The sequence below is a fragment of the Cuculus canorus genome, chromosome 4 (genome assembly GCF_017976375.1).
Source record: "Cuculus canorus isolate bCucCan1 chromosome 4, bCucCan1.pri, whole genome shotgun sequence".
Classification (NCBI taxonomy): Eukaryota; Metazoa; Chordata; class Aves; order Cuculiformes; family Cuculidae; genus Cuculus; species Cuculus canorus.
Window position 1 is genome coordinate 38916225 of NC_071404.1, and position 25434 is coordinate 38941658.

Genomic DNA, 25434 nt, shown 5'->3' on the forward strand with positions numbered 1-25434 from the left:
AGATACTGGCTTTCCTTCTCCATACAAGTGCCTCACATATATTGAAGAAAAGCAAATATACATATTTGAAAACAGTTGCATAGCAATTTGGGGAAGAGAAGGTTAAAGTATAGAGAACTGAAGGAAGAACTGTGGGAGTTTTTAAGATCCAAATGTAGTAAATACTCTGAGATCCGTACAATTTCAGGGGTCAGGATACGTACTTGGAATGACAGGACACAGACTGAAAAAAAATCGATATTGCCAAAACAAAACCAAGCAGTAATTATAATAATCAAAAGCCATTCTTCTGAATTATCAGTAAGAGCAAAAACGAGAGACCTTTGAATGTAGCCAAGGATCTGTAGTTAGGAAATCAAGATATAAATACTTAAAGTCAAATATTTATGACCTCTCTCTACAAAGTGATATTCACAGCTCCTTGGTCTTTAGTCACCTTGGAAAACAGTGGTATATATTATTGAGAGAGGCAGATGATTTTTTTCAGGTAGAAAATTACTTTCATTTGTATTTGGGTGCCTTGCCAGATTGCAAATCCCAAACAGATTGACATGGCATCCAAGGAGATTTATTCAGGTTCGATCAAAGGATTAAGCAGTGCCCACATGATTAGGAGAGTGCTCCACAGCTACTTTGTAATGGCTGTACGGGTGAATCTGGTGCAGAGCAGGAGACAGACGATGGGGTCAGTGAAGTGCAAAGATCCAGCAATTAGATCACTATGGAAAAGATATTGGAAAACTGAAGTTTTTACCACTTAAAAAAAATTGTCCTGAATTTGGAAAGAGAATGCCTGAGTTCACATCTTAGGTGTATTTTCTCTCAAAAAAAAAAAGAGAATTATAAATGTTTCCTTCTGGTACAACTTACTAAGTTAGTACAATACTTCTGTCTTATAATGAAATTACATTCTGCTCTGTGTTGTCCTGAAAGCTAATTAAAACAGTCAAGATAGACTACAGTCTGATCTGTAACAAATAGCTCCAGATCGTATGTTATAGAAAATACCGGACCCAGTCAGAACCACAGGGAGTGTCATTCTGTTGATTATATGCATTCAAAAACTGGACAATAAAACACAACCTTGACCTTAGGACAAATGCTGCCTTCATGATGCTGGCATTCTGTTTATAATGTATTCACTGATATAGTTCCAAACAGACTTTTGGTTATGTTCAGCATCTGTTGACTTCTCAGAGGATCAAATCTTCCCTTGCAGAAGAAGAAATGCTTTTATGTAGATAGGATGTTCAATTGCGTGTTTTATTATCTTTATTCTGTCCAACACTGAAGATGAACACCTTCTGAAAAACGTTAAAAGCTTTCTATCTTAAAATTACAATCAAAGTCAAATTGCGTTATCTTACAAACTGATTTTTTGCATTGTTGAGCAGAAGTCAATTCACTGCAGTTCAGTATTTTATCAGTTGTCACTATTTTGCCAATTTTATTTACTATAGTCCGTAAAATTCAGGTACTTATGTCTTAATAGTTATTCTAAATCTTCACACACAGAAAGACTTACTATAACACTTTTTTTTAGATTCCAAGAGGATATTTATATTTTTGATAAATACTTTTTTCTGAACTGTAGAGAGAAGAGCTTAAGTAGGCAACAAGTGCAAAATATACCTTACTACTAAGTGGTACCCTGAGGTCTCACCGATATTTAGAACTTCCAGGTGTATAATAGAATATGCATATAATCTAGTAGGTTCAAACAAGTCTGAGCACATCGAGCAATGTCCTTCGCTGTCGTCATTATTCTTGGCACTGTCAATCTCTCCCCATCTCTCTGATTCTGTAGTTCTCTCATTGACGTCCAAAATCTTTGAGCTCCCCCTGCTGCCTTGCTTGTGTGCAACACAAGAGACAGTTACAGAAAAACAAAGGGTTAAAAAAACCTGACCCCAAGATCGGCTGCAAAATAGCCGATTTGCCCATTTTACATTACCCGACTTTGTAGTTCTCAATAAGGAATAGGAGGTTTTCAGTGTCTGATGGGAACTCACAGTATACAGCAGGAATTGACTTCCTGGCAAATGGGTTATTTTAAACCCATCTCAGCGTGTTTATAACCTTACAGCAGTGTCCTACAGATCAAGAGAAACAGACAAATAATAATTAAAAAAAAGTAGCTTAATTTTGCTTATAGCTTTTTAATTCTAGAAATAAGTTCTTTCTTTTTTCCTCTTTTTTTTTTTCACATTTCTTTCAACTTTGTTAGAGTATTGGTTACCATTATTTCATATTCCCTTTTCTCAAAAGACAAATCAGATGATTCATAGGGGAGAAGGAGTGTGCCATCTCTTGCTAGGAGGCTGCGATTCTAGTTGAACCAAGGTAATTTTAAGTGATCATATGGGGAACTTAATTTATGTCATGTATGCTCTGAGGAGGCAAAAAAAAATGTAAGTCACATAATTTAAAACTTCCTTAAACCAGCTTTCATTATTGGCACCACTTAGAGTCCAGCCTTGCCAAGCTTTCTGTGTTATTGTTCTGAATGGTAGTACAAAATCTGTTTATATCTCGACCATATTCTCAAAGTGAAGATTTCATGCTAATCCTCTAGCCAAGTAAAACTCTTACTAATCTTAATGTTCAGTCGGTAATTGCACTGTATCTCCTAATGCTGGGAGAGTTCCTGATTGTTAAGAACAGTGTCATATATGCTGATGGCAGTTACCAACAAAACTAAGTCTTTCAGGGTAAGAATAACATCAGTGCCAACTTTTTCAGCTACAAATATTCAGAGACAAAGTACTGAATACATGAAGCTACAGCATAGTTAGCCTATGGGGCAGATAGTAGGCCATACTAAAAAACTTCCTTTTATTCTAGTAAATGTGACTGACCAATTTTCTCAAGGTTTTCTGAGTTTTAAAGGTCAGGAACAACACTCTGCTCTTACTGCAAATTTACAGCAGTATTCACTAAATATATAGTAATATGCATAGCATAATGCATGTGTTAACAGTACATTGAAAGGGACTCTCACTGATAAATCTCATAGCAAATGACAACAATGCAGACAATTAACACATTAAAAAGTCTACTGTTTAAAATGTTTAAAGTCTACATTAAAATGTCTACTGTTTATTCCTGCCACAATTTGCTGATGCATATTTTTTAACTCAGTCTGAAAAGAACTGCGCTGTCATGAATATTGTTAGGAAGCAGGTAATAGATATTTATGTGCTCCCAGCACGAATGAAATTATCTTACATTTGCAAATAAAATGCGCTTTTAACCTACATTAACCCACTTTGAAGCCATCATAATTGCTTTCCTTTCATGAGCCACTTCTTTTTAATTTCATTAACTTCATCATTCTTCAAGTGAGCATTTCTGTATATGTTCTATTCTACCTATCCTGAGATGTCTTTAACCAGAGGACTTGAAAGGAATGTTCGCTTGCACACATTGCAAAGCTTAATGCTGAAGTTTCACAAAAATTTTTTCCTAAATGAATTATTTAGTTGATTGTATCAAATACAAGGAAATATATGCCTGCCTTTTGTGAAAATATGCTGAGAAATTCTGTGTAATGGATATAGCAATGTGTCAATACCAAAGTGACAGGCAGAAATAGCTACATTGTACAATTTTTATCTCAGAGGAGTAAACATGCAATAAAGACCACTTTACAGTTTCAAAATGCAAAAAAAGTCATTCCTTTTTTTTCCTATTTGACAAGTTGCTCCCTTATATCAAGTCACGGAGAAGTCAACAGTTTGTTCTTTTATGAGTTTGGAAGGCAGATTTCCACAAAGAAATATTAAAATTCTAATTTCGGTTGTTCTGATCTGTAAGCTGGATTCATTTTTGTGCTGGTGGCACATAATCTATTTCAAGATTGGAAGAAGATGAACTGGAATATGGTTTATATTTATCACAGTTAGGCTTGGTGGCTGAGTCACAGCTAAGTTCTGTAATGTTTTCTGGAACTTGGAGCTGAAATTCAATGGGATCTTTATGCATTATGGTGAATAAATATTTAAGTCAGAAATAAAGACTGCTGGTTTCATTTGACTTTCCCTACTGATATAAACAGATCATCTGGATCTTTATAAGGGTAACTTATGACTAATTTCAGACTTGTGTGGTGCTGCCAAGGTTTCCAGACACAACTTCTATTATGCATTGCAAACAGAAGAGGTAACCTCTCTAGTTTCCCAACAGGCAAGAACAATGTTTCTGGACTGTGGCAAGGGCAGAAGACAGGCACTCTGAACTCATGCAGAAATGCTGCAGGTGGAGACTGACAACGGTTTTTTTTCATTTCAAAGCAGATGGCTCTTTGCTGATCCTGTTTCTGTGGTGCCCAAAGATGTAGTTCCATACCCGCAAATTAAATTGATTGAAGAGAATTACACACAGGTTTTTAAAACCCAAACACTGATAACCTTTGCTTCCTAAATTTTAGCAGGTTTTTATTGTTCAGTTTAACAAAAGACTAAGACGTGATGCGTAAGCATTTTAATTCATAAATCCACAAAAAAAAGTTTTCGGTGGTGTACAGCAGCAAAATGTTAAACATTGAATAATAGCTCCAAGATTCCTTATGAAAAACAAGCAGCTGTTTATAGTCCCAGCTGCCACAAAAAATGAAAAATACTTCACTACTACAGGCCTAGTGCTGAAAGCTGAGCGGCTGTATTCACTCGTTTGAGCAGGGCATCCACAAAATCTCTCTTCAGCTACCACCAGATGCATAAGATATTTTCTGCTTTGCCTTCCTAGTGCTGGGAGATATGTCCAATCAAGTATGCAACTACCTATACCAACTTCAGGTATATGCAGTTCTGGAAATTAGGACACATCAGTTGGCGATCATTTCATAGGTCTAGGGAACAGACAGAAATGGTCGTGTTACACTTGTGTGCTGGGTGATGTTTTCTTAAATTCTTACAATAAGGGAAATCTAGCTTCAAATGTTTTTACCTCATTTGAAGAAAATATTGAATCCCGACCTGCAGGAATAATTGTTCTATCTACAATAGATTAATAGTTACCAGGACAGGTGTTATAATCAACTCTTCCAGATGTACTATAGCAAACAATTTTCTTGCTCTCTCGGATCTGTTTTAACAAACACTCTTAAAGATTTTACAAAACTGATTGTACAATATGGAAAGCTGAAAAGCGCAATTTAAAAACCACAAAATTTTCGATTTCCCCATAGCCACATATTGCAATTACTAGGAGCAGAAGACTTGAAGGGACCTGCTACAACAGCAGTGCCAGCTCTTGCTGCTGCAGACAATTTTGCTTTGTAATCCTGTTCATCATCTGTTCTAATTCTGTCTAAAACCTAAATGTCTTCTTCACATGCTAGCCCTTACAAAAGGTTCTTTCAGAATCTTTATCTCCTCAATCCGAGGGAGACTTTAGCCATTTTTTTACATTCTGTGTTTACCTACACCCATCTGATCTTGTTCTAGAAAAGGCTGGAGAAAAGTTCACACCTCTAATTACCACTTACCTGTGCTTGCTTCCAGTGATTCTTCTTTAATGGTTGCTCTTTCACTTACAGGAAAAGCCATGACTCATAGCGCTGCATTATGAACCTGTGTCATTGCTCCATCTTCTCCAGCATTTTCTTCCTTTTATATTTTATACTAGTATTTTCAGTCGGTTTGAATAGTAGCTATCAGGTTAGCTATTACTAAAAAAGTCTATATCCTGCTACAGCAATTACAGCATTATCCAGAAAAAGCTGCGAAGATAACTAATTTTCAAGCTGAGATCTATTCAGTTGCTATTGTAGAAAATCTGAGGAGCCATGAAAATTAGATTGTGGCATCACTACATGTCTCTTTTTACATTGTATGAGGTATGCTATTTATGAAGTTTCATATTTTGTTGCAATCATACATGAAGATTAATTCCATTGAGTTTATGATTACATAACACTTATGATATTTCTTTAATTTATAAGGACACAGATACCAATGTAAAGACATTCTAAAAAAAATAAAATCAAAAGACTAAAAAGATATTTTTCATATATCTTTAGCGTAGATGCCTCACAACGGGTATTTAGGCATTGTAAATTATTGTCATCATAGTATATGTGGATTTTGTCCTTAATTCCCTTTAATGCTGGTAGAAGGCCATAAATCCTCATCTATCACTTTAAGAATATAGTCTTTGTCCCTCATTTTTGCACGAACCTGCAATTTACTAACACTTTGTTTACAGAAGAAAAAGCTACAGTCAACATTAGAATAAAGTAAAGTGAACCTGAGTTAAGAAAATGAAAGATACTCAGGTTTGCTTCTGATTTCTGTTCTTGAGATTAGTAAATATGTGCTGGAAAAGCTCGACAGTGCAAACACTTTACATGAAGCATTAGCCTTGAAATTCTTTCCTTGAAAAAGTTTGAGTTATTTTTGCTTCATTTAAAAGTCCATGTCTCTCCTCAGGTCTTCATTCTATTCTGAATAATAGGTACTTCATGCACACTGGGAGTGCATTTTTAATTACAAGGGCCAACGTCATCATTCAGCATGACAGAGCTGTGCATTCAGATTTTTTGTACCTCATACCCATACAGCAAGTATGTATCATAAATCATATCCAAAGAAATTGATGCCATGTTATAATGCTTTAAAATTAATCAGTAAAGTTTTACAGCTTATAAGAATCTGGGTTTTACATAACTATTTTGTTTCTATAAAGAGAATACACAGCACACTATCAGATATGGCCATTAACAGGTGGTAGAAAGAGAGGTGTTCTAAAACTGTGATTTGGGCTTTAATATTCCTTCAAAGCCATTATGATCACAGCAAAGTGTGTGCCAATATGCATTTTTACTGTCCTGCCCTTCCCTATGTCATTACTGGCACTACAGTGATGATGCCAGATCTTTTTTCCCCTTAAATCCTAGATCCAAATGCCGATTTACACAATAGTAAAATTCAGCATCTCTGTGACAATTTGGTTTCTTCAACAGCACAAAATAGTCCTTATGACTTCAGAATCTATCTCACTTATCAAGTAGTCCTTAGGACACCCAGTCATCTCCCACAGCACAGAAACTGGGTTGTATACCTTCTCTCAGTCCCAAAACACTTTCCTTTTTCCCTTCAGGTGGTTAACCATCTTACCCAGGAAGTGCTACCCTGCCAGCTAGATTGCCCAGGCAGATGTCTCTAGACAGGGATCTACAGGTTGGCTCCTTCCTCTCTTCTCCAAATTGCAGCTAATCGCAGCTCACAGGCTTCTCTGCTCTTTTGCCTCTAAACCTCCACCTTGCTGAGGCTTTTACTTTCACAACAACTTCAACCAGAGCTTTCAATACAAGGAAGTCAACAAAGATGCGCTCCCTCTAGCTGTGCCCTGCTCTGCAGTTAGAAAGGTCATAACTGACAAGTGTCCACAAAACATCATCAAATCTTAGGAGTGAATTTAATCCCAAATCTTTCTTTCCCAGAAAAAGAAACCAGACAGTTACCTCCTCAAGGAATTTCTTGTCAGACACTGGGAGCCAGTGTGAGCGTTTTATCACAATCATGAAGATATTGAAAGTGGATAAAAATCAAATATATTGAATACACATAACTTTGAAAAAGTATGTATTCGCTATTTCTTCTTCACCTGTTTTTAGTGATAAAATTATAATCTTCAAAAGCACTTCTGGGGAATCTGAACTTATTCCTTTGCTTTAGAAAGCAAGTAATCTTTACATTGTGTGATCTTTCCATCAGTAGATTTCTTTTTTTGGTTAACGGATTTTCAAGATATAAACATATAGGAACATAAGCAAGCTAATTTATTGGCATAACAGGATGAGTTAAAGAAGATTTCTAGTCTGCTTTCCATCAGCAAACACTGTGTACTACAATATGTGCAGTCTCTGACAATCTTCTTTTAATTGCCTATCTTCTTTTATAGATTTAAATTGAATAAGTTTAACTACTTGACTCCTAGTAGGATTGAAGGGATAGGATACTGAAAATTTGATGTTTCTTGTCAGTCTGTATTAGTTCCCTGCTTTTCAATGTATTTTTCCTTATTTTTGTGCACATTATTAAACTGGCTACTCCACAGTTTCAGAAAACTGATTACTTAAAATGCCTAACTCGCATAACTTGATATAACTATATAATATATAATAAATACATATAAAACAGATTTTCAAAGTATATGTTTATAATTTACAATGGTTGAGTCTTCCATTCATTTTGGATGATTGTACTTCAGTTTTTAAATACTTACACTAGACCTGCCAGTGTAACAACACTGTTTCCCAGCTTAGCAAAATGTAGAGAAAATTGTTCCAATTTATTCCTGTCACTACTATTCTAGTATCATTGTAACATTATAAACCATGGTATTCGAGATCCATCAAAATAAGGTAAGGATTGACTGTTCAATGGGGAACCTCTAGTTCCACCTCCTTCATTGTAGACCTAGTAGAAGCCCATGAACTTGATATTTCTTCTCTTTCTCCCTTGCTACTCATCTAGACCCACACACACTGATTCACAAAGTTAATTTTTTTCATGAAAACAGCAGATTAGCAAATGGCTGCTGAATAGAGTTTGTGCCTGTTCAGGATTTATGTAGTTGCCTAAGGGCATTTGCTGTGGTTAGAGATGGCCTTAATAATCCCTAAGAACCCATGGGATATCTAGTCTGGTAGACATATCGTAGGATAGCAGGAGATGTGCGTCTTTTTAAACCAGCAGCCAAAAGGCTGACAGTCTTAGGGATTTTCAGATGCTATTAGATATCTTTGTGTAGACAAACAATTTTTTCTCTTTCTCCCCAGTATTGGTACAGCTCAATTCCACATTAACGTTTATATGTTGCCATGACATCAGTGTAGAACCACTGATACGACATGATTTTCCTGACAGACTTCTTGGTGCTCTTTGTGCATATCAGGAAATTTAAAGACAACTTATATCTAATCAAGTTTATTTAAAATTAGAGATATATATCCCTCTCCACAGCCCATTTTAGCAGGTGTTAAGCTGCTGGATTTAGAGGGCAGTGCTTCTGGGCTTGAGCTAGCTCAGCTTTACCTTTTATTTTACTGAGTTTACGCTATTCTAGACAATGTCATATTTACCTACCAACAGAAGAAAAGCGGCAGGGAAAGTTAGTATGGAATTCCCAAATTCCTTTTTTGCTCTCACTAGGTTATATTTCCCGTAGGAGAGGAAACAGAGGATGATTTAATGTGTATATTTTCAACAAAGTTTTCTATTATTAGGGCATTCAGCGAATCATTGCAACCAAGCAGATTCTAAGTGCTAACATATAAAATGTATTAATACCAACATGGACTATATCGTGGCAAAAATTCATCTGAACAAGTTACTAGTCTCAGAAAAACTCAGATTTTCACATAGAAAGAAATACTGACTGGTGTTGGAGCAAAAGCATCTTCAGGGACACATCAGCTGTCTGCAGAAAAAAAACCCAGAAGCATTTGTCAACCGAGAACATGGTAAAGATCAATGAAGACAGAGTCTATTGGGTCTATTGCGTGATGTTTGTTCATGTAATTGTCATGTTGATTTTCATCTAATCCTTTATACTACTCCTTGAAAGTGCAAACATTTTAAAAGTCCCTGAGCTAGAGCTTGTAAAAGCAATTACATTGAACAAGTTGCAAAATGTGATTTTAGTGTAATGCATTGGGAGCTGAGAACACACAATTTCCATTAAGAATGGAAGTAGTATATTCAATCTGTGATTAATAAATATTCCAGGATATGTAGTAAAAGTTGTGAGAAACATTATTATATAGAATGTCATTACTGTGTTTAAGTATTTTTTTTTGAGAGAGAACATTCTGGATATTAACTAGCTTTCCAGTTTTGATATGATGATTATTTGTGAGCACAGAAACTAAAATCAAGCCATTTTTTCTGATAATAAACCAAAAAAAACCCCAACACCAAAATTAACTAAACCTGTCCTTTTTGCAGTGTTTCCACCCTAAAACCTATGGCAAAAAAATTAGATTTTGTAGCACATTGTTGAATTCAACAGATATTTGAATATTTTGAAATAAAACCAGGGGAGACAGAAGCTAAAAATCACAGAGTCCTCACAGAAACTTCTTCCTGTATTCTTCTTTTAGCTGTGGGTTGAATGACAAGGACTGAAAGCTCTGTACTAATAAGCATCCTGTAAGTGACCCTATATTCTCAGTAAGGGGAAGACTGAACTGGAGTAGAGACAGAACAGTTCTCATCCTCCAAACCATTAGCAGTGATAGTAAATATTACTGAACCCAGAAGAAAAGAAAGCAAGTGACATTTGTCTGTCCCAGGTAGAACATTAACAGAGGCTGTACCACTTCAGAATTCAAGGCTGTGAAAGCAGGTGACACACCTAGGACTACTACTTTGTACTCTTTGCACAAGTAATGTATATATTTATTTGCTGAACTTCAAATTTTGATTTTCTAAGAAAATCTGAGACATCTGATATTACAGGTAGCAGTTTTGAAGTGCTAGTTGTAGCTAGCTCTTTGTCAAGTAGGTCCAGTTCTATTGACTTCAGTATGAGTATTGCTGACTGGTTATTGGAGCTAAACTCTGCAGAGAAATGAAGCAAAATTTAAACAAAACCCTAACAAAACTATTCGCAGGATACCCACCTGGATACTTAATAGTTCCGAATCACAGAAAAGCAGAAGGAGAACAAAACCAAAACAAAAAAAAAATGAACAACAACGAAAAAAAACCCACAAACAAACAACCCCACCCAAAATCCCAGCAAACTGGAAAGATTAAAAATATTAATGAACACTTTAAAATCTGCTTTTATACATCCATGGACAAAGAAAGAGAAAGCTCTTCATCCAAAATCCATCAACAATCTTTTCTGAATAGCTCAAATAATTTCCTAAAGCTTCCTGAGACGAGAGGCAAGTTAGCCCTCACTCAAATCCCCAAACCATCTGGTCTGCCCTACTTAATAGAGGGGGTAAGAGCACCCACCATTTTCAAGCTAGTCTAGGATTAGAGCTTTTACCCGGAAACTAACAGGCCTTACTGCTCATCCTCAGCCTGCAAGGACACATTTCTAGAGATCCTAATCACTAACAAATGCTCAACTAACTAACTTGAGGCAGGACTGTAGATAGGAAAGTTTCCGTGTCTTTGTGTATGGAACTGCATAATTGCCTGTATACAGTTTTCTGTTTAAAGTGCAAGATCCGCAGGATTAGAAAGAAAAATTGTAAGGTGGATCCTTTCTCCTAAGGCTCATCAATAAAGACATTTGATACTGAGGGGGAATCCTGTGGTTCTGGATACTTCACAAAGTTGCATCTTTCTGAGAGAGTGGCACAGTACTGCAGTTTCTTATAGCATTTCTATGGCTTCTGTAGTTCCGGAGTGAGAACAATAAGGTCATCCTTAGTTTTACCTGCTGCCAAAAGCAGTTCTGGAAAGAGAGCTTCAACCTATGGAATCATCCAGGGTCAGATTATCAGGAAGGATTCTCTGAGTCAGAGAAACTCCTCATCGTAATCAACATTGCTTCTCCTAATGAATGCCTGACAGCTATTCAGTGCAGAAAAGTATGTTCTTAGATGTTTGGCATTAGTCAAATCTTGTTACTCTGACAGAGATTTGACGTGTCAATTGAAGTTAAGTATTCAGTGATCAATTTAAATCACAGTTAATTTTTCTTTAGCTGCTATGGTAAATCTCTGACAGATTAATGAGTTACAGTTAATGGTGGAGCATGGAATCTGTTGCAAGCTTTTTCACTCATTAATTGAACTGCCATACAGCGTAGATATATGCACTATCCTTGCTGCAGTTCAGACATGAAATAATGCAATGATGTAACAAAAAATAAGAAAAGTCCCCTTATATGCAAAAATAAAACTTGTCAGTGAAAACAATAATGTTTATTAGTATGATAAGCAAAAGGATGTCATTTCAGTCCAGCCTAAATTTATTGATAATTAAGGATGTTCTTGGCCTTAGATTTAAAATGTTTTAAGTGTCCATTATTTACCCTTCAATATATTTACATATCACAATCAAGTCATCAGTCAGGTCATAATACAAGTCCTTTGTATTATCAGTTTAAAAAAATCAGACCTTTTGTTTCTGTCCTCACAGAAGTCCAGTCCTATATCAACCTTTTCTGCACCTTCTTCTATATATTCTTTTTCCAAACATGCATGACTACAGATGAGACCTCACTGTAAATAATCACAGTAATGATGGAATTCCAGTTATTAAGCATGAGGAAATACATGGAAGTTCCTTGAATTTCACAAACTATATTTACGTTTCTCTTATCAGTGTGAATTTCAAGGGTTTTCTCCTGCTTTGATTTTGCAATGATATTGGCAACCTACACGGAAAATGACTTACCAATTTGAGAGGCTTATTTAGATTTAAATACTTGAGCTTCTATACTAGGGAAATTTCATCAAAGACATATTGAACTCATTAGCTGAATAGCTTTTGGTCCACTCTGAATTTTTGAAATATGCGAAGCAAAATTAGAGAAACTGCATCAATTTATCCAAAGTAATTGAGTTACCTAAAGTGTAGCGGTAGTGTTTAGGGTCAGTGAAGAAATTTAAAAGGAAAGATGTTATTACCACTGAGTACTAATATGCCACAGGGCAGCCTGTCTAATTATACTAATCAAGGCAGCAATGGAAAGCATGTCAAGTTGTATGTTTTTCAGAGACTAAGATAGAAACTTTAGAAAATCTCACCAGTAAAAATTAAGACTATTAATATATTCTGTAACATAGTAGCTTTTAATCAGTGAGAAGGAGAAAGCAAACTGGAGAGAGAAGACAACAAATAATCTGTATCCATCATCCCCACATTTTACTACTTTGTGTCAGTAAAACAAACACTGTAATCATCTTCCACTTTTTTGTGAAATCTCTAAAGTTAAAAAAAATAGTTAATTATAGCTATTACAAACCAGGAAAGCATAGATTGCAAGGGGAAAAATCATCTTAGAAACTGCAAAATAAAAATGTTAGCACTATGTTTTCACTGCTGTCCCATAGTAGTAACAAGCTGGGTACTATAATGGATTGTGAAGCACTTATATGATTCAAGAAATAGCCATTTTCTCCTGCAGCTTTCCATTCTATCTTCCAGTTGTAGAGTTAATCTTATGTCTGACTTTTGTTTTCCATAGTATTGCATAAAAATTAAAATAATAAAAGGTTAAGTTGCTTAGGGCTTTTAATCAGCGTATTGCAAACAACTTATTTAACAAATTATGTCAAGATTAAGTAAAAGTATTTTGAAGATAAAATGTGTAGGGAAAATGTAATATTTTACAGAATAAAGGCCAATATTGTTTTTCACTTACCTAAGAAACGAAATGAAAAATGAAGTGATATATGGTCTACAGCATTCCTTTTTTTGGTTGGTGTGCCAAGGAAGCTAAGTTGAAATATGAAACTAATGCCATTCCAGTAGTGCCTGAAAATATGATAACTCAGCACCTGATAACTTTTTTTTTGGGGGGGGGAGTGGGTGGATACAGGTAGAGGAATAATAACACACACACAATTGTATGACAAAATACTCTCATTCCCTATGGGGTGATAAATTAAATAAAACTCATAGCCCACTGTACTTACAATAGTTACAAAATTATACCTAATTTGAAGTAGCTTTTAAATACATTGGTTCCCCAGGGTCTTATTCTTCCTGATATGTAGTCCTCTCCCTTGTAACATCTACTGAAATAATTTAAATTGTTCGCTGTTCCTCCATGGCTCTAGTAGTTCTCTTTAGTTCTGCCTTCCTTTTACTCTGGGTCACCCTGCTGATTTTCATTCCTGACTTCAGCCTTCATGTGAGCAGAGCTGCCCAGTACATATGTGATAACTTCTTAGTTACAGAGGATCGTATTCAGCTTTCATTACAGTGAAGTAAATTCCAGTCAATGACCTTGTCTGCAGAAAGCTTTTCCAGCATTGTGTCCAATGAGCTGTAACTAACAGCTATAGAAACCTGGAAAGGGAGAAATCTAACCACTGGAGGGCTATTAGTCTGGGCATTTCTATAATCTACAAATGTGGGCCTTGCTTCTTCTTAATTTTCAAGAACTTTAAGTACATGTATTGACTAAAATTAGTAAAAATATGTTCAAACGACTCTTAATATTTTTCCAATAAATCAGTGGAAACTTAATGAACAAATCTTTGTATATTATACTTCAGTAAATGCATCTGGTTTCTATGGTATTTTTTACAACCTCATGTGAAACTCAAGTTTCAATACAGATTGTTAATGAACATGAATAAAAAATTGCCATATTTATCAGTTTAAAACAAAATTCTTTACAAGAACGGTATTTCTCATACTGCCTTTAAATTTCTTTTACTTTACTCTTAGCAGTGTTCTAAGTCCATGAGATTTCTGTGTTAAAATCGTACAGTGAGCATGAACAAATTAAGCAAAAATCATTTGACTATATTATGCGAAGAACAAATCTAGATTTAACTTAGATGGGCATATTAGACAAAATTAGTATTTTGTACTGCAATAGGTAGCACTCTGAATGATTCTTCATTTATGCATTAAAATTTGATGATTGTGTTCAAATGACAGCATTCAAAAATTATGAGAACTGGAGATAGGCAGTTCTCAAATTAAAAACATATTTTAGAAATTCACATTTATATATCTCTCTCTCAGATCTAGAAGGATTCCACATACAGTGCCAATTAAAAATGCATTAAATAAACCAGCGACAGCCAGAAAATTAATAACTTGAGGATTTGTGCACTCTAGCTATATTCTATATGCTATGGAAGTATAGCTTTACCTGTATCAGTATAATGAAGAAATAATCATGTAAGTATTTTAGATTTCACTGTGTGCTCAAAATTGCTAATCAAAATATTAGTACTGGAGTCCATAATGGCCTCTACCTTGGCATGGACATCAAAGAGCAATGCCTAATCTCCCGTTTTGATTATTGAACTCTATGAAGGAGATGAACAGTACGCTGACCCTCTAAGAAAGTTCACCCTGTGGCTAAGGGTTTCGAAGGACAGTAAAGCAAGGGCAGATCCGTAAATCGGCCTCATTCTGTAGAACTAGAGCACAGCAGCTGTTCAGACAATGACAGCCTTGAGGTTATAGAAGTGATTGTGGAAGTCATCACAATTTAAATGACCATTTCTCTCTCCCCTCAAGAAAACTCCCCAGCACAGAGTTATTTGAGTTAGGAGTGACCCCTCTGGTCAAGTAGCACATGAGAATAGTAATGCTCTTGTAGGAAAGCAAATCAGTTTTGGCAGTTTAATTCTGGTCTCTCTGTTTGCATCAAACAACGCTACTTGTTTAAAGCAGTTATGCCTTATGCTTACAATGTGCAATTATAAACTGAGGTGATGAGTACTTATCCCTCATGCAATAGCAGTCAAATGTATCTCTTTCCTTTTGATAGATTAGGAATTTTCTAAGTGAATGGTGAGTGCAAATTTAAGTCAGACTTTTCAGGGGAGAGAACAATGAAAAATAGTTCCAATTGCTTCAATCAAAAATTTAACTAGGGTCTTTTTTCATTTTAAAAGCTGAAAACAATTTGAAACAGTAAACTTTAGGCAAACTGTCATACAAAATAGATTAATATAACCTAGTGCAGATTCTTCCATTTGTCTTCCTCCATTTTCCATATTCATTTCAACTTTCTGCTACGCTTTTCTGCCTGTTCTGTCTTATATATATGAGAAGTCCCTTACTTTATAAGTAATCCCATTCATAAACTCATCATACTCTATAGATAAAAGTAACAAGAGACATACTTCAGGTTATACAAATAACCTCTGCAGGGCTGCTCTCAATCTCTTCATCCCCCAGACTGATACTGAAGGCTGCCTCAATCCAGGTGCAGGACCTTGTACTTCACCTTGTTGAACATCATGAGGTTTTCACAAGACCAGTTCTGCAGCTTGTTCAAGTCCTTCTGGATGGCATCCTGTCCCTCAGCGCTGTCAACCTCACCACTCAGCTTGGTGTAATCCGCAAACTTGCTGAGGGTGCCCTCAGTCCCATAGTCTGTGTCATTGATGAAGATATTAAACAACACTGATCCCGGAACAGACCCTTGAGGGACACTGATCATTACTGATCTCCATCTGGACATTGAGCTGTTAACCACTACCCTCTGGGTTTGACCATCCAACTAGTTTCTTATCCACCAAATCCATCTATTAAATCCATATCTCTCTAATTTAGAAAGAAGGATTTTGTGGTGGACCACATCAAAGACCTTAGAGAAGTCCAGATAGATGACATCCATGGGTCTTCCCTTGTCTACTGAGGTAGTCACTCCCTCATAAAAGGCCACTAGGTTCGTGGGGCATGACTTGCCCTTGATGAAGTTATCTGTCTGTCTCAAGTCACCTCCCTCTACTTCATGTGCCTCAGCACAGTTTCCTTCAAGAGGATCTGTTCCATGATCTTCCTAGGCACACAGATGGGGCTGGCAGGTCAGTAGTACCCAGGGTCAAACTGTAGGGGTAAAGTAATATGGAGTTATATGAACTGCACACAGACGCTGAATTTACTTAGCCTGTGATTTTTTCAATTGCCCTGAAATGCATCTTTATTCTTATCCATTGTGTCCCCAGGAATACAAGTAGGTATCATGCTGGCATTCAGCTAAGTAATTCTTTTGTCATCCACAGATGGACAGGGGATTACATGGCTAAGAAATGAAATAAAAGCTAAATCCCTATGCTTGATAAAGCTTTGCTTGTTTTCTGTTTCATTTAGGATTACCGGGTGAACATCTTTCTCCGTCAGAATTGGAATGATCCACGCCTCGCCTACAGTGAATATCCAGATGACTCTTTAGACTTAGACCCATCCATGCTGGATTCAATTTGGAAACCTGATTTGTTCTTTGCTAATGAAAAAGGTGCCAATTTTCATGAAGTTACAACAGATAATAAGTTGTTGCGAATTTTTAAAAATGGAAATGTACTTTATTCCATCAGGTGAGTCTCTACTCTGACAATTTTTTTTCAGATAAAAGCTGAAAAGATGCACCTAAGAATTGACAAAGGATATCGTCAGTTACAAGTCATGCAGAACGATTACTAAAGTAGTTGTGAGTTTTGAATACAGAGCTTCATCATCATTGCTGTTCATTGTTAATAAGAAAATAATTAATACTAAATGATCCATCCTTAGGCATGCACATAGTAAAAATAATAAAAAAGAATCTTTCCCATTTTAAAGTACAGATGTTGAGCCTAGAGGACCTGGGACACTCGTACAGGGCAAATAAAGCTGTAGTGCTATAATCTGAGCTGGTGTGTGTATGAGTTTCACATGCTGTAGCCTTCAATGTCATGACAATCCAATGTTATTTCTTTTTCACCTTTTTGGATATTGCAGTTGCACTCCAACATGGAAACATGACCTGTTTGAGGAAGCATGACATTTAAAGGATAGTTCTCTTACTACTGGAGATGGAGAGAAAAGTGGAAAGTAAACTTTTGAAAAGTTTAAGAAGCTGTAAGCAGCAATCATAAGTATTGAGAAAATCGGGTTATCCTACTTCTTTTCTCTTCTCCCCACTTTCCTTTTATTAATAAAGAGAATAGTAAGCATTTTACCACTGTCTTCAAAAACCTAATCTAATGAGAAACACATTGGATATAAGGATTTTAATGCTCTAATACTAGAGATGATACAGGTATTAACACAGTGACATACTTGTGCAAAATGTTACATTTCTCGAAATAAATATACCTCTTGTCCACTTAGTGTTTTGCTTTACATGCTTTTAGAATACTGCATTAATGGGTAATTGATTTTTTTAAACAGACATTAGGAATCTGTAAAACAGTTGGTATACTAAGAGGAAAAGAAAATATTGTGGCATATGTGTATGTATCACTGGCAAGGAAGTCTCATTCCTCTCTCCTTACAGTGCAAGTGAGCAGCATCTTGTCAAGCTCACATAGGGAGAAAGGGTTGGGTTAAAATTCCTGCAAACATTTAATCTCCAAAAGCAGGTTAGTCTGCCATTCTGGGAACATAGCCATTCTTCAGTGTCACAACATACTCTGTTACTGGAAACAGGTAGAAAGCAAGTAAAAAAGGATTTCTTCTCTGGATCCGGGTAGAAAGTAGAGCTAAATCAATTATCTCCAAGCTGTCTGAGTCACCCTGAGAGGCACTGGCAGTTATTCCACTCTAATCAGATAACTCCTCCTCCTTGCCTACTCCCTCCAGATATGTACCACACAGAGTATAGCCACCATCACTTAACCAAGTCAAGTTTGGATTAATTACAACTTTGATAGAATTCAGACCAAGTTCATGGTCTTGTGAAATGAGGTAAAACCAAACAATCGTGAGAAACATTATAATATTAAATTATAAAAGAAACCATTGACTGTGATCACAGTAGATGCCAGATAGCTCCTACGTTTCTTATGGAGCCAGAAAGTTTGTGTTGCCATGATTTAACCAAAAGCTATTACAATTTCGGAAGCAGATTTAAAGTCATACAATTGGTATTTAGTTGAGCTGCTATGTGAATTTGAGTCAAAGATGCTTTTGATGAGGAGAGACTTGGTAATAGCTAATGTGCTCATATTAAAAGAAAAAATACTTATTTCTAAATTTGCCTTTTCCTTTCCTTGCCTAATGTCTTCTCCTCCCATAACTGCATTACAACAATTCAGACAAGAAAAAAAAGACAATATTCCAGTTCCTGATTCAATGAATACTTAATATAAAATACTGAAAGATTTACTGAAGCACAAAGTAAAGTCCAGGTGCCTCTTCTCCGAAATGACTTGCCATGTTACTAGCCTACTTGTCACATTTCACATTTGAAACCATTTTTAATAGCATTGTAATAGGGCCAGGGTCTGAGTTCCCTCCTCAGGCTCTCTCCCTTCAACTCTGTCACTGGCAGGCTAAACAGAAGTTACAGCAACAAAGAATTAAGAAATTTTGGAGAAGAAAAAAGTATGGTAAAAGAACTGTGAGACCACGCTTGTCACCAACTGCCCACTTCCCTTTAGCCCCAATGCCAGAAACGGGTTTAGAAGAGAGGGATTAGAGTACTGACATTCTAGAAAATCTGTATGTGTAATGAATTGAAATCAAGCCTCTCAGGCTTTTTGAGAATATTCTATCAACTGAACAGATGAATGAATTGGGGACAAAATTTTCACAGAAGATATTTTCTAGCAAGAAAGGTGCAGTCATGACCCTGAATGATGAATGGATACCTAAAAATGGCCAGTGAGGAAAAACACAGAATCATAGAGTCATAGATTTTTTTAGGTGGAAATGACCTTTAAGGTCATGAAGTCCAACCCTTAACCTAACAATGCCAAGTCCACCACTCAACTGTGTGCCACATCTACATCCACATTACCTCCAAGAATGGTGACTCAACCACTTCCCTGGACAGCCTGTTCTGATTCTTTATAGCCCTTTTGGTGAAGAAAATTTTCATAATATCCAATCTAACCCTCCCCTGGCACAATTTGATGCCCTTTCCTCTTGTCCTGTTTCTTGTTACTTGGGAGAAGAGACCAACACTCACCTGACTACAATCTCCTTTCAGGTAGTTGTAGAGTGATAAGGTTTCTGCTCAGCTTCCTTTTCTCCAGGCTAAACAATCGCAGTTCCCTCAGCTGTCTCTCATAAGACTTGTTCTCTAGACCCTTCACCAGCTCCATTGCCCTTCTTTACACCTGCTTCAGCAGCTCAATGTCTTTCTTGTAGTGAGGGGCCCAAAACTGAACACATTGTTTGTGGTGCAACCTCTTCAGTGCTAAATATAAGGGGAAAATCACTTCCTTTGTCCTGCTGGTCACACTATTCATCTGCCCTTACCTGTTATAATCTTCTTTCTCATTCTTCTGAGAAATATCGTTCTAAAGATAAGTTATTGTTAAAAAAAGGTAAAAATATCTCTTTTGCCTATAGGTTGCAAAGCATTTCATAGAAGGTATCAGGACTCACATGAAACACAGCTGCAGTTCAAATTTACAGGCATATTTCAGTCTACAACCAATATCATAAAATGTTATGTTAAACCTTTCTGTTGACAATTTAAGCACCTTATTTTACAACAATAACACATAAATTACTTCGCCACCATGATTTGCAGCTGACATCTGTTATGAAATTCTTGCAGATCTGGGTAAATTTTATGCCAAGGATTTGAAATACTGTAACAGTAGAATAATTCTGCTGTAGCACAAAAAAAAAAAAAAGAAGCATGCTGTTGCATTTCTTTAGACTACCCATAAAGTTAGGTAATTCTTCTGAAAAATATGTTTTTCTGAAAGTCTGTAATAATTTTTTTCCACATCAACCTAGTAGGCTAAGAGAGTGAAATGTGTCTGGCTAATAAGTATCCTTTATGAAAGCTTTCTAATGAAAATATGTATTTTCCTCTATTTCTAATGACTTCCAGTGTTTTCATGCATTCTTCTTGTGCAGTTCTATGACATTTTTGTTGTATTTTTTTAATATATATTTTTTTTGTGTTCCTTCAGATTGACTTTAATACTGTCCTGTCCAATGGATCTCAAAAATTTTCCAATGGATGTGCAAACATGTATAATGCAGCTGGAAAGTTGTAAGTTTGAGTAATGTACTATCCTATAAATACTTCTGTAGAGATTGCAACAGCTGTGCAGGCAGTGTAAAGACCTCTTATAGTGGTACAAGAACAAATCTTCAAAAAGAGAATCCTCTGTGTTGCAAAAGAATCTGTGAAACATACGTGATTTTCAAAGGAAGGATTGTCATATGGGTGATGGTATGCTTTTACACAAAAATGGAGGGTGTGAAAGCCAGATCTGCCTTTCACTACAATATACAGATGATAATATTATAAAATGGGGTTTTAATACAAGGGCAATGACTGAATCTGGCATCAGAAATTTCACAGAGAGAGCTATTTGCTGCCAATGTCAAGGAATTTAGAGCAATAGAATATATTCAGGATTTAAACAAAACTCCTCAGTCAACCAAAGCAGATAATCTTACTGATAACCTACATCACCTTTATAATCAATGTGACTAAATAAAAGGTTAATATGAGGCAGTTGTATCAGATTACATACAGATGGCAAGTATATTCACTATATTCAGTTGTGCTTCAAACAGAAAGTATAGTATTTGACCGAGCAAGGAAAAGGTATAATTTAGGAAAAAAAAGTATTTAAAAAGTTATGAAATTGCTGCTTTAACAACTTCATATAACTCAGCTGGTTTTTTTCCTCTCTTTCAACCTTTGTAAGGGCAGGTCATACAACTGAGCATTCTTGAACAGGCATCTGCTTTGCTTTATAAAAACCTTGCAGGAACTAATAATTCCCATAAACTGCACCATAGAAAACCAACACTTATTAGTTGAATAGCACTGTAGATTTTCTACTGTATTTTCCAGCAGAACATTTTTCACTGAAGTCTTGTTTTTAATCATTCAGTTCAGTGGAAGTAAATTCCCTGATGCACCTTCACATATTAGAGAGAGTCACTGTTCACAAAAGAACAGCTGAACAAAATACAAATGAGTGCTTCAAAATCTGCTAGTTAGAGAGAACACTGAAATTTAGCTCCATAAGGAAGTTACAAGTAATAAAGCTTTCCCCATATCACCTTGTCTAATTCTATTTTACCTGCAACTCCAGACACTGAAAAATAGAGACTACAGGCAAAGTAGCTGGCCTGAGGCAGAAAATTTTGCAGCATATAGGATCTCTGCCTATACCTACATGTCTGATAGTAGAATCACCAGTTAGGTTTGCAAGAACAAACTTGCTCACCAAAACCAAGAGAAACTACTTTGAGACAGACCCAGAGAAGACAGGTACAGTGATGTAATTTCCAAGCTCCTAGACCTTCAAGAGACAGAAGTTACCTACCCAAACCCAGTTTCTCTATACAGGAAAGTAAATAGATACCTTGGAGAAGTTGCAAAAAATGTGTACATGCTGGATGAGAGTAACTAGGTAAAAAAACATATTTTATATGGGTCTGAACTCTGGCCAATTTCCAAAATTTAGAAAAAAGTGAGCAGAAATATTAAAATTCCAGAGTTTTTGGCTAAGAACAGGCATTCAGTTCTCTTCAAATTATAGAATAACATAGGAATATGGGTATATGTAGCATTTTCCCAAACTTCATAGCAAATCTTCTGGGGTAAGTACTGACATAACATGAGAGCCTGAATCCATCCGAGCATCTGTGATTTCTAGGCCAGTGTCATATTCCTCTGTGGCTATCTGGCTTACATTTTTGGTGCACAGTGAGACTTAAACAGCAGGATTGAAGCACTAGACCTGGTGGTTAATGTGCTCTCTGAGGAAGTGGAAGACGTGGAGTCTCAACACTGAGAACACAGTCCTCCTCTGTCCTTAATAAATTATCTGATCATTGGGCTGTACTATAAAAAACAAAGTGATTGCAAGAGCAAAACTACAGCAGCCATGCTTCCAGGTGTTTGTTTTTCAAGTGGTCACTATTGCCCTTTTTTCCACTGAGTGCCAAATTGGGTAGAACGTTGTACAATTATGAATTCGCAAGGCCTATTCATCTCACAGCTTCTTTTAATTGTATCTGATCTTGCTAGCCTTGCTCCTACATGTGTCAATAAGCAAATTAGACTGTTTCTTACAAATCACTCATGTTTTTCTTACTCATCTTACCACCAGGTTGCAAAGAAAGGCTGACAGTTACTTACAAAGAACAGACCATCGGTTTTACATGTGCTATTAAATAATGATTTTTTTTTAGCACTAGATGCTTTCCTTCCATATTGATACTGTTGTTCCAGCACAGAAAGTTCTCAGAGGAAAATTCATGTTCAGATTTTTTCTTCCTATATGATATTTTTGTTTTCAGACATCTCATGTAATATTTTTTCCAAGGTCAATCTATGCAGCTGGATTTGCCCCTGATTAAAGTAGTTCACTTATATCGTGAAGTGTCTGAAAAATATTTAAGTGGAAATGTCTCCTATTTTTAAAGGATTTATTTTAACAAATGATTTCTCAGCAACTAGAATGAGCTGCTTTTATATCTGAGAAAGGAAGCAAATGAAAATGCACATATGAAATACTCCTTTCTACATTTCTATGCCTTAGACCACGGCAGCCTATAGGCATGTGAGATAATTTTAGTTTTATTCCACTTGAATAAGATACAAAGAAATATTGACTAGATATGTATTTATTTCTGTGGCTGTGTTCCAGGTAATGTTTTTCTTTCATGTGCTAGAGCTTGCTGTCTCTCTCTTTTTTTTTAAAGTTTCACTTTTATCTCACAGCATTCCTTTATTCATACATTGCAACTTTATATGACATTCAATATTCATGAGTTTCAAAGAACAGTGAAAAGAATAATTTCTAAAAGAATAAATATACTATGAAAAGCAACATACGTAATTTGTTGCTTCATAACTTTATTTTGATGCTTATTGTCTCTCTCAATAAACAATGGCCTTTTTTCACCTCATAATTTTATTTTGATGCTTATTGTCTCTCAATGAACAATGGGCTTTTTTTTCCCTTTTGATTTATGGAGGCTTTTTAGTCTTTCTAAGCAATCATGCCCCTGCCTTTTGGATGCTTGAGAGAAAATCCACTCTGTACTATTTGATGATGTTACCCGAATAGTACAATTTCCTTCCTCCCACTCTTTAAGTTAGAGATTATGCAAATGGAAAGATCTGTAAGCAGGCTGCTGTAGTACAGGCTACTTCAGTACAGAAAATGATGTGCATATTGCTCCTTTCCCACAACAGCACAAAAGCACTGTGAGAAAAATAATAGAACTGGAGTATATTTCTTATCTGCCAGGGAAGCTCAGTTGTTTATCTGAGTTAGAGTAATTATGGACACACTATGTCGATACCTGCCTGTGCCTGAGCATATGGAAACCATAGCTCTTGTCTCCTTTCTGTTCCAGTAGCACAATATTGTCAAATCCTATGGTTTTGACTTTGCGGGTGGGTGACTTTGCAGGGTGGATATCTGAAGTGAGACCTGACACATAGCTACAAAGAGCTAGATATTTGTAGTCTTCAGCTGCCGACCAGCACAGGATGAAAAGGCAGTAGTAAGTGTACAACTGCTGCTGAACCCACATAAAGTAGTATGAAAGTGACAGCTGAAAATCTGTGAGCTTTGGTAAGGAATATTAGGGTTGAAAAATGTGGTAGAAGGCTGGGTCCATAATGTTATTCTTCTCTAAAATTCAGACTAAGGATAAAATTGTAACTCCCAAGGGAGAGACTGTCAGAATGACTTAGAGTGCAGCGCAAGGGACAGACCCTTTGCAAAGCAGCTCATATGCACATAGAACAAAATCCTGCTTTCTTTGAGCTGCAGCATAAATTTAGCCTTGAAATGCATCATAGCTGATTTCGCAAGCTAACACTTTTGGTGCGTAATATATATTAGAAGAATTTATTCTAACCCTAAGTCAAAACCAGATTCGTTAGCTCTGACAGATCTTCCCTGATATGTTGCTTGGAATTTAGGGCACAATTCAAACTTCTGCCATGTTCTTATGAACAGTAATGTGCAAGAAACCTGTCCTAGATACACACTGCTGGGATGCCTAATGAAAAGATTAGTGAAATAACTCTAGTCCTTGCTTCAGCGGGATACCTCAAGAACTACTCAGTTTCCTGAATAAATATGATTTTACTCTTGGACCTGTAGCTTACTAAACATTAAAAAAGTGAGAATGGAATTTAGGTAAATCACTGGGATTAAAAGAACTGTAAAATAAATTCCATAGGGGAACCAAACTCCCTACAAAAATGCAACTGTTATAAAAATCTTGGTTATTGTAAGTTCTATAGAGTCATGTGGATTGATGTGGGTTGAATGGAGCCGTATTTGTTTAAAATGGGCTTTGTTCCTATACTTTCAAAATTGTATGAATGAAAAGATTGTATTTTTTAGTAAGATTAATAACAGTGTTTAAAAAAACACAGGTACAATCTATTTTCTTTCAGGGACCTCATATGGATGTGGATAACAACTCATCAACATAATTTTTGAAAAGATAAGATTTTCTGGGAAAGATAACTGAGACCAAAGAAAAAGTTTGGTTTTTTCTTTTTCGACAGAAGTCCATATTAATCCACTTGATTTAGTATAGGTTGGCCTGGTCCTGCAGACCCCTATACTAGATGGTAGCCTCCACTTCTGTAGTATGAAAGGGTCATTTTTTTCAAGGATCAGTGAAAAAGTGAGCAGCATCTTCATATACTGACCAGGCCAGTGGCTCACTGTCCTTTTTTTCAACACTAAAATGTAGCCATAACTTGTTCATAATATTGTATTTCCCAATCACTGGTAATAAAAATATCTGGTAGCAATTTATAATAGTCACCAAAACCACCATCAAGAAGATGTCAGGATTCAAGGCTTAAGCACTTATGTCT

The 25434-nt window shown here is 36.1% G+C and overlaps 1 protein-coding gene across 2 annotated transcripts in view; it reads left to right on the forward strand.

Moving 5' to 3' along the window:
• Window positions 1-25434, forward strand: part of GLRA3 (glycine receptor alpha 3) — an 86475-nt gene that overhangs the window by 28583 nt on the left and 32458 nt on the right. For both annotated transcript variants that reach the window (XM_054066151.1, XM_054066152.1), the window contains exons 4-5: window positions 16764-16987; window positions 20525-20607. In XM_054066151.1, the coding sequence (XP_053922126.1) occupies window positions 16764-16987; window positions 20525-20607 (307 nt within the window). The remainder of the gene's footprint in view (window positions 1-16763; window positions 16988-20524; window positions 20608-25434) is intronic.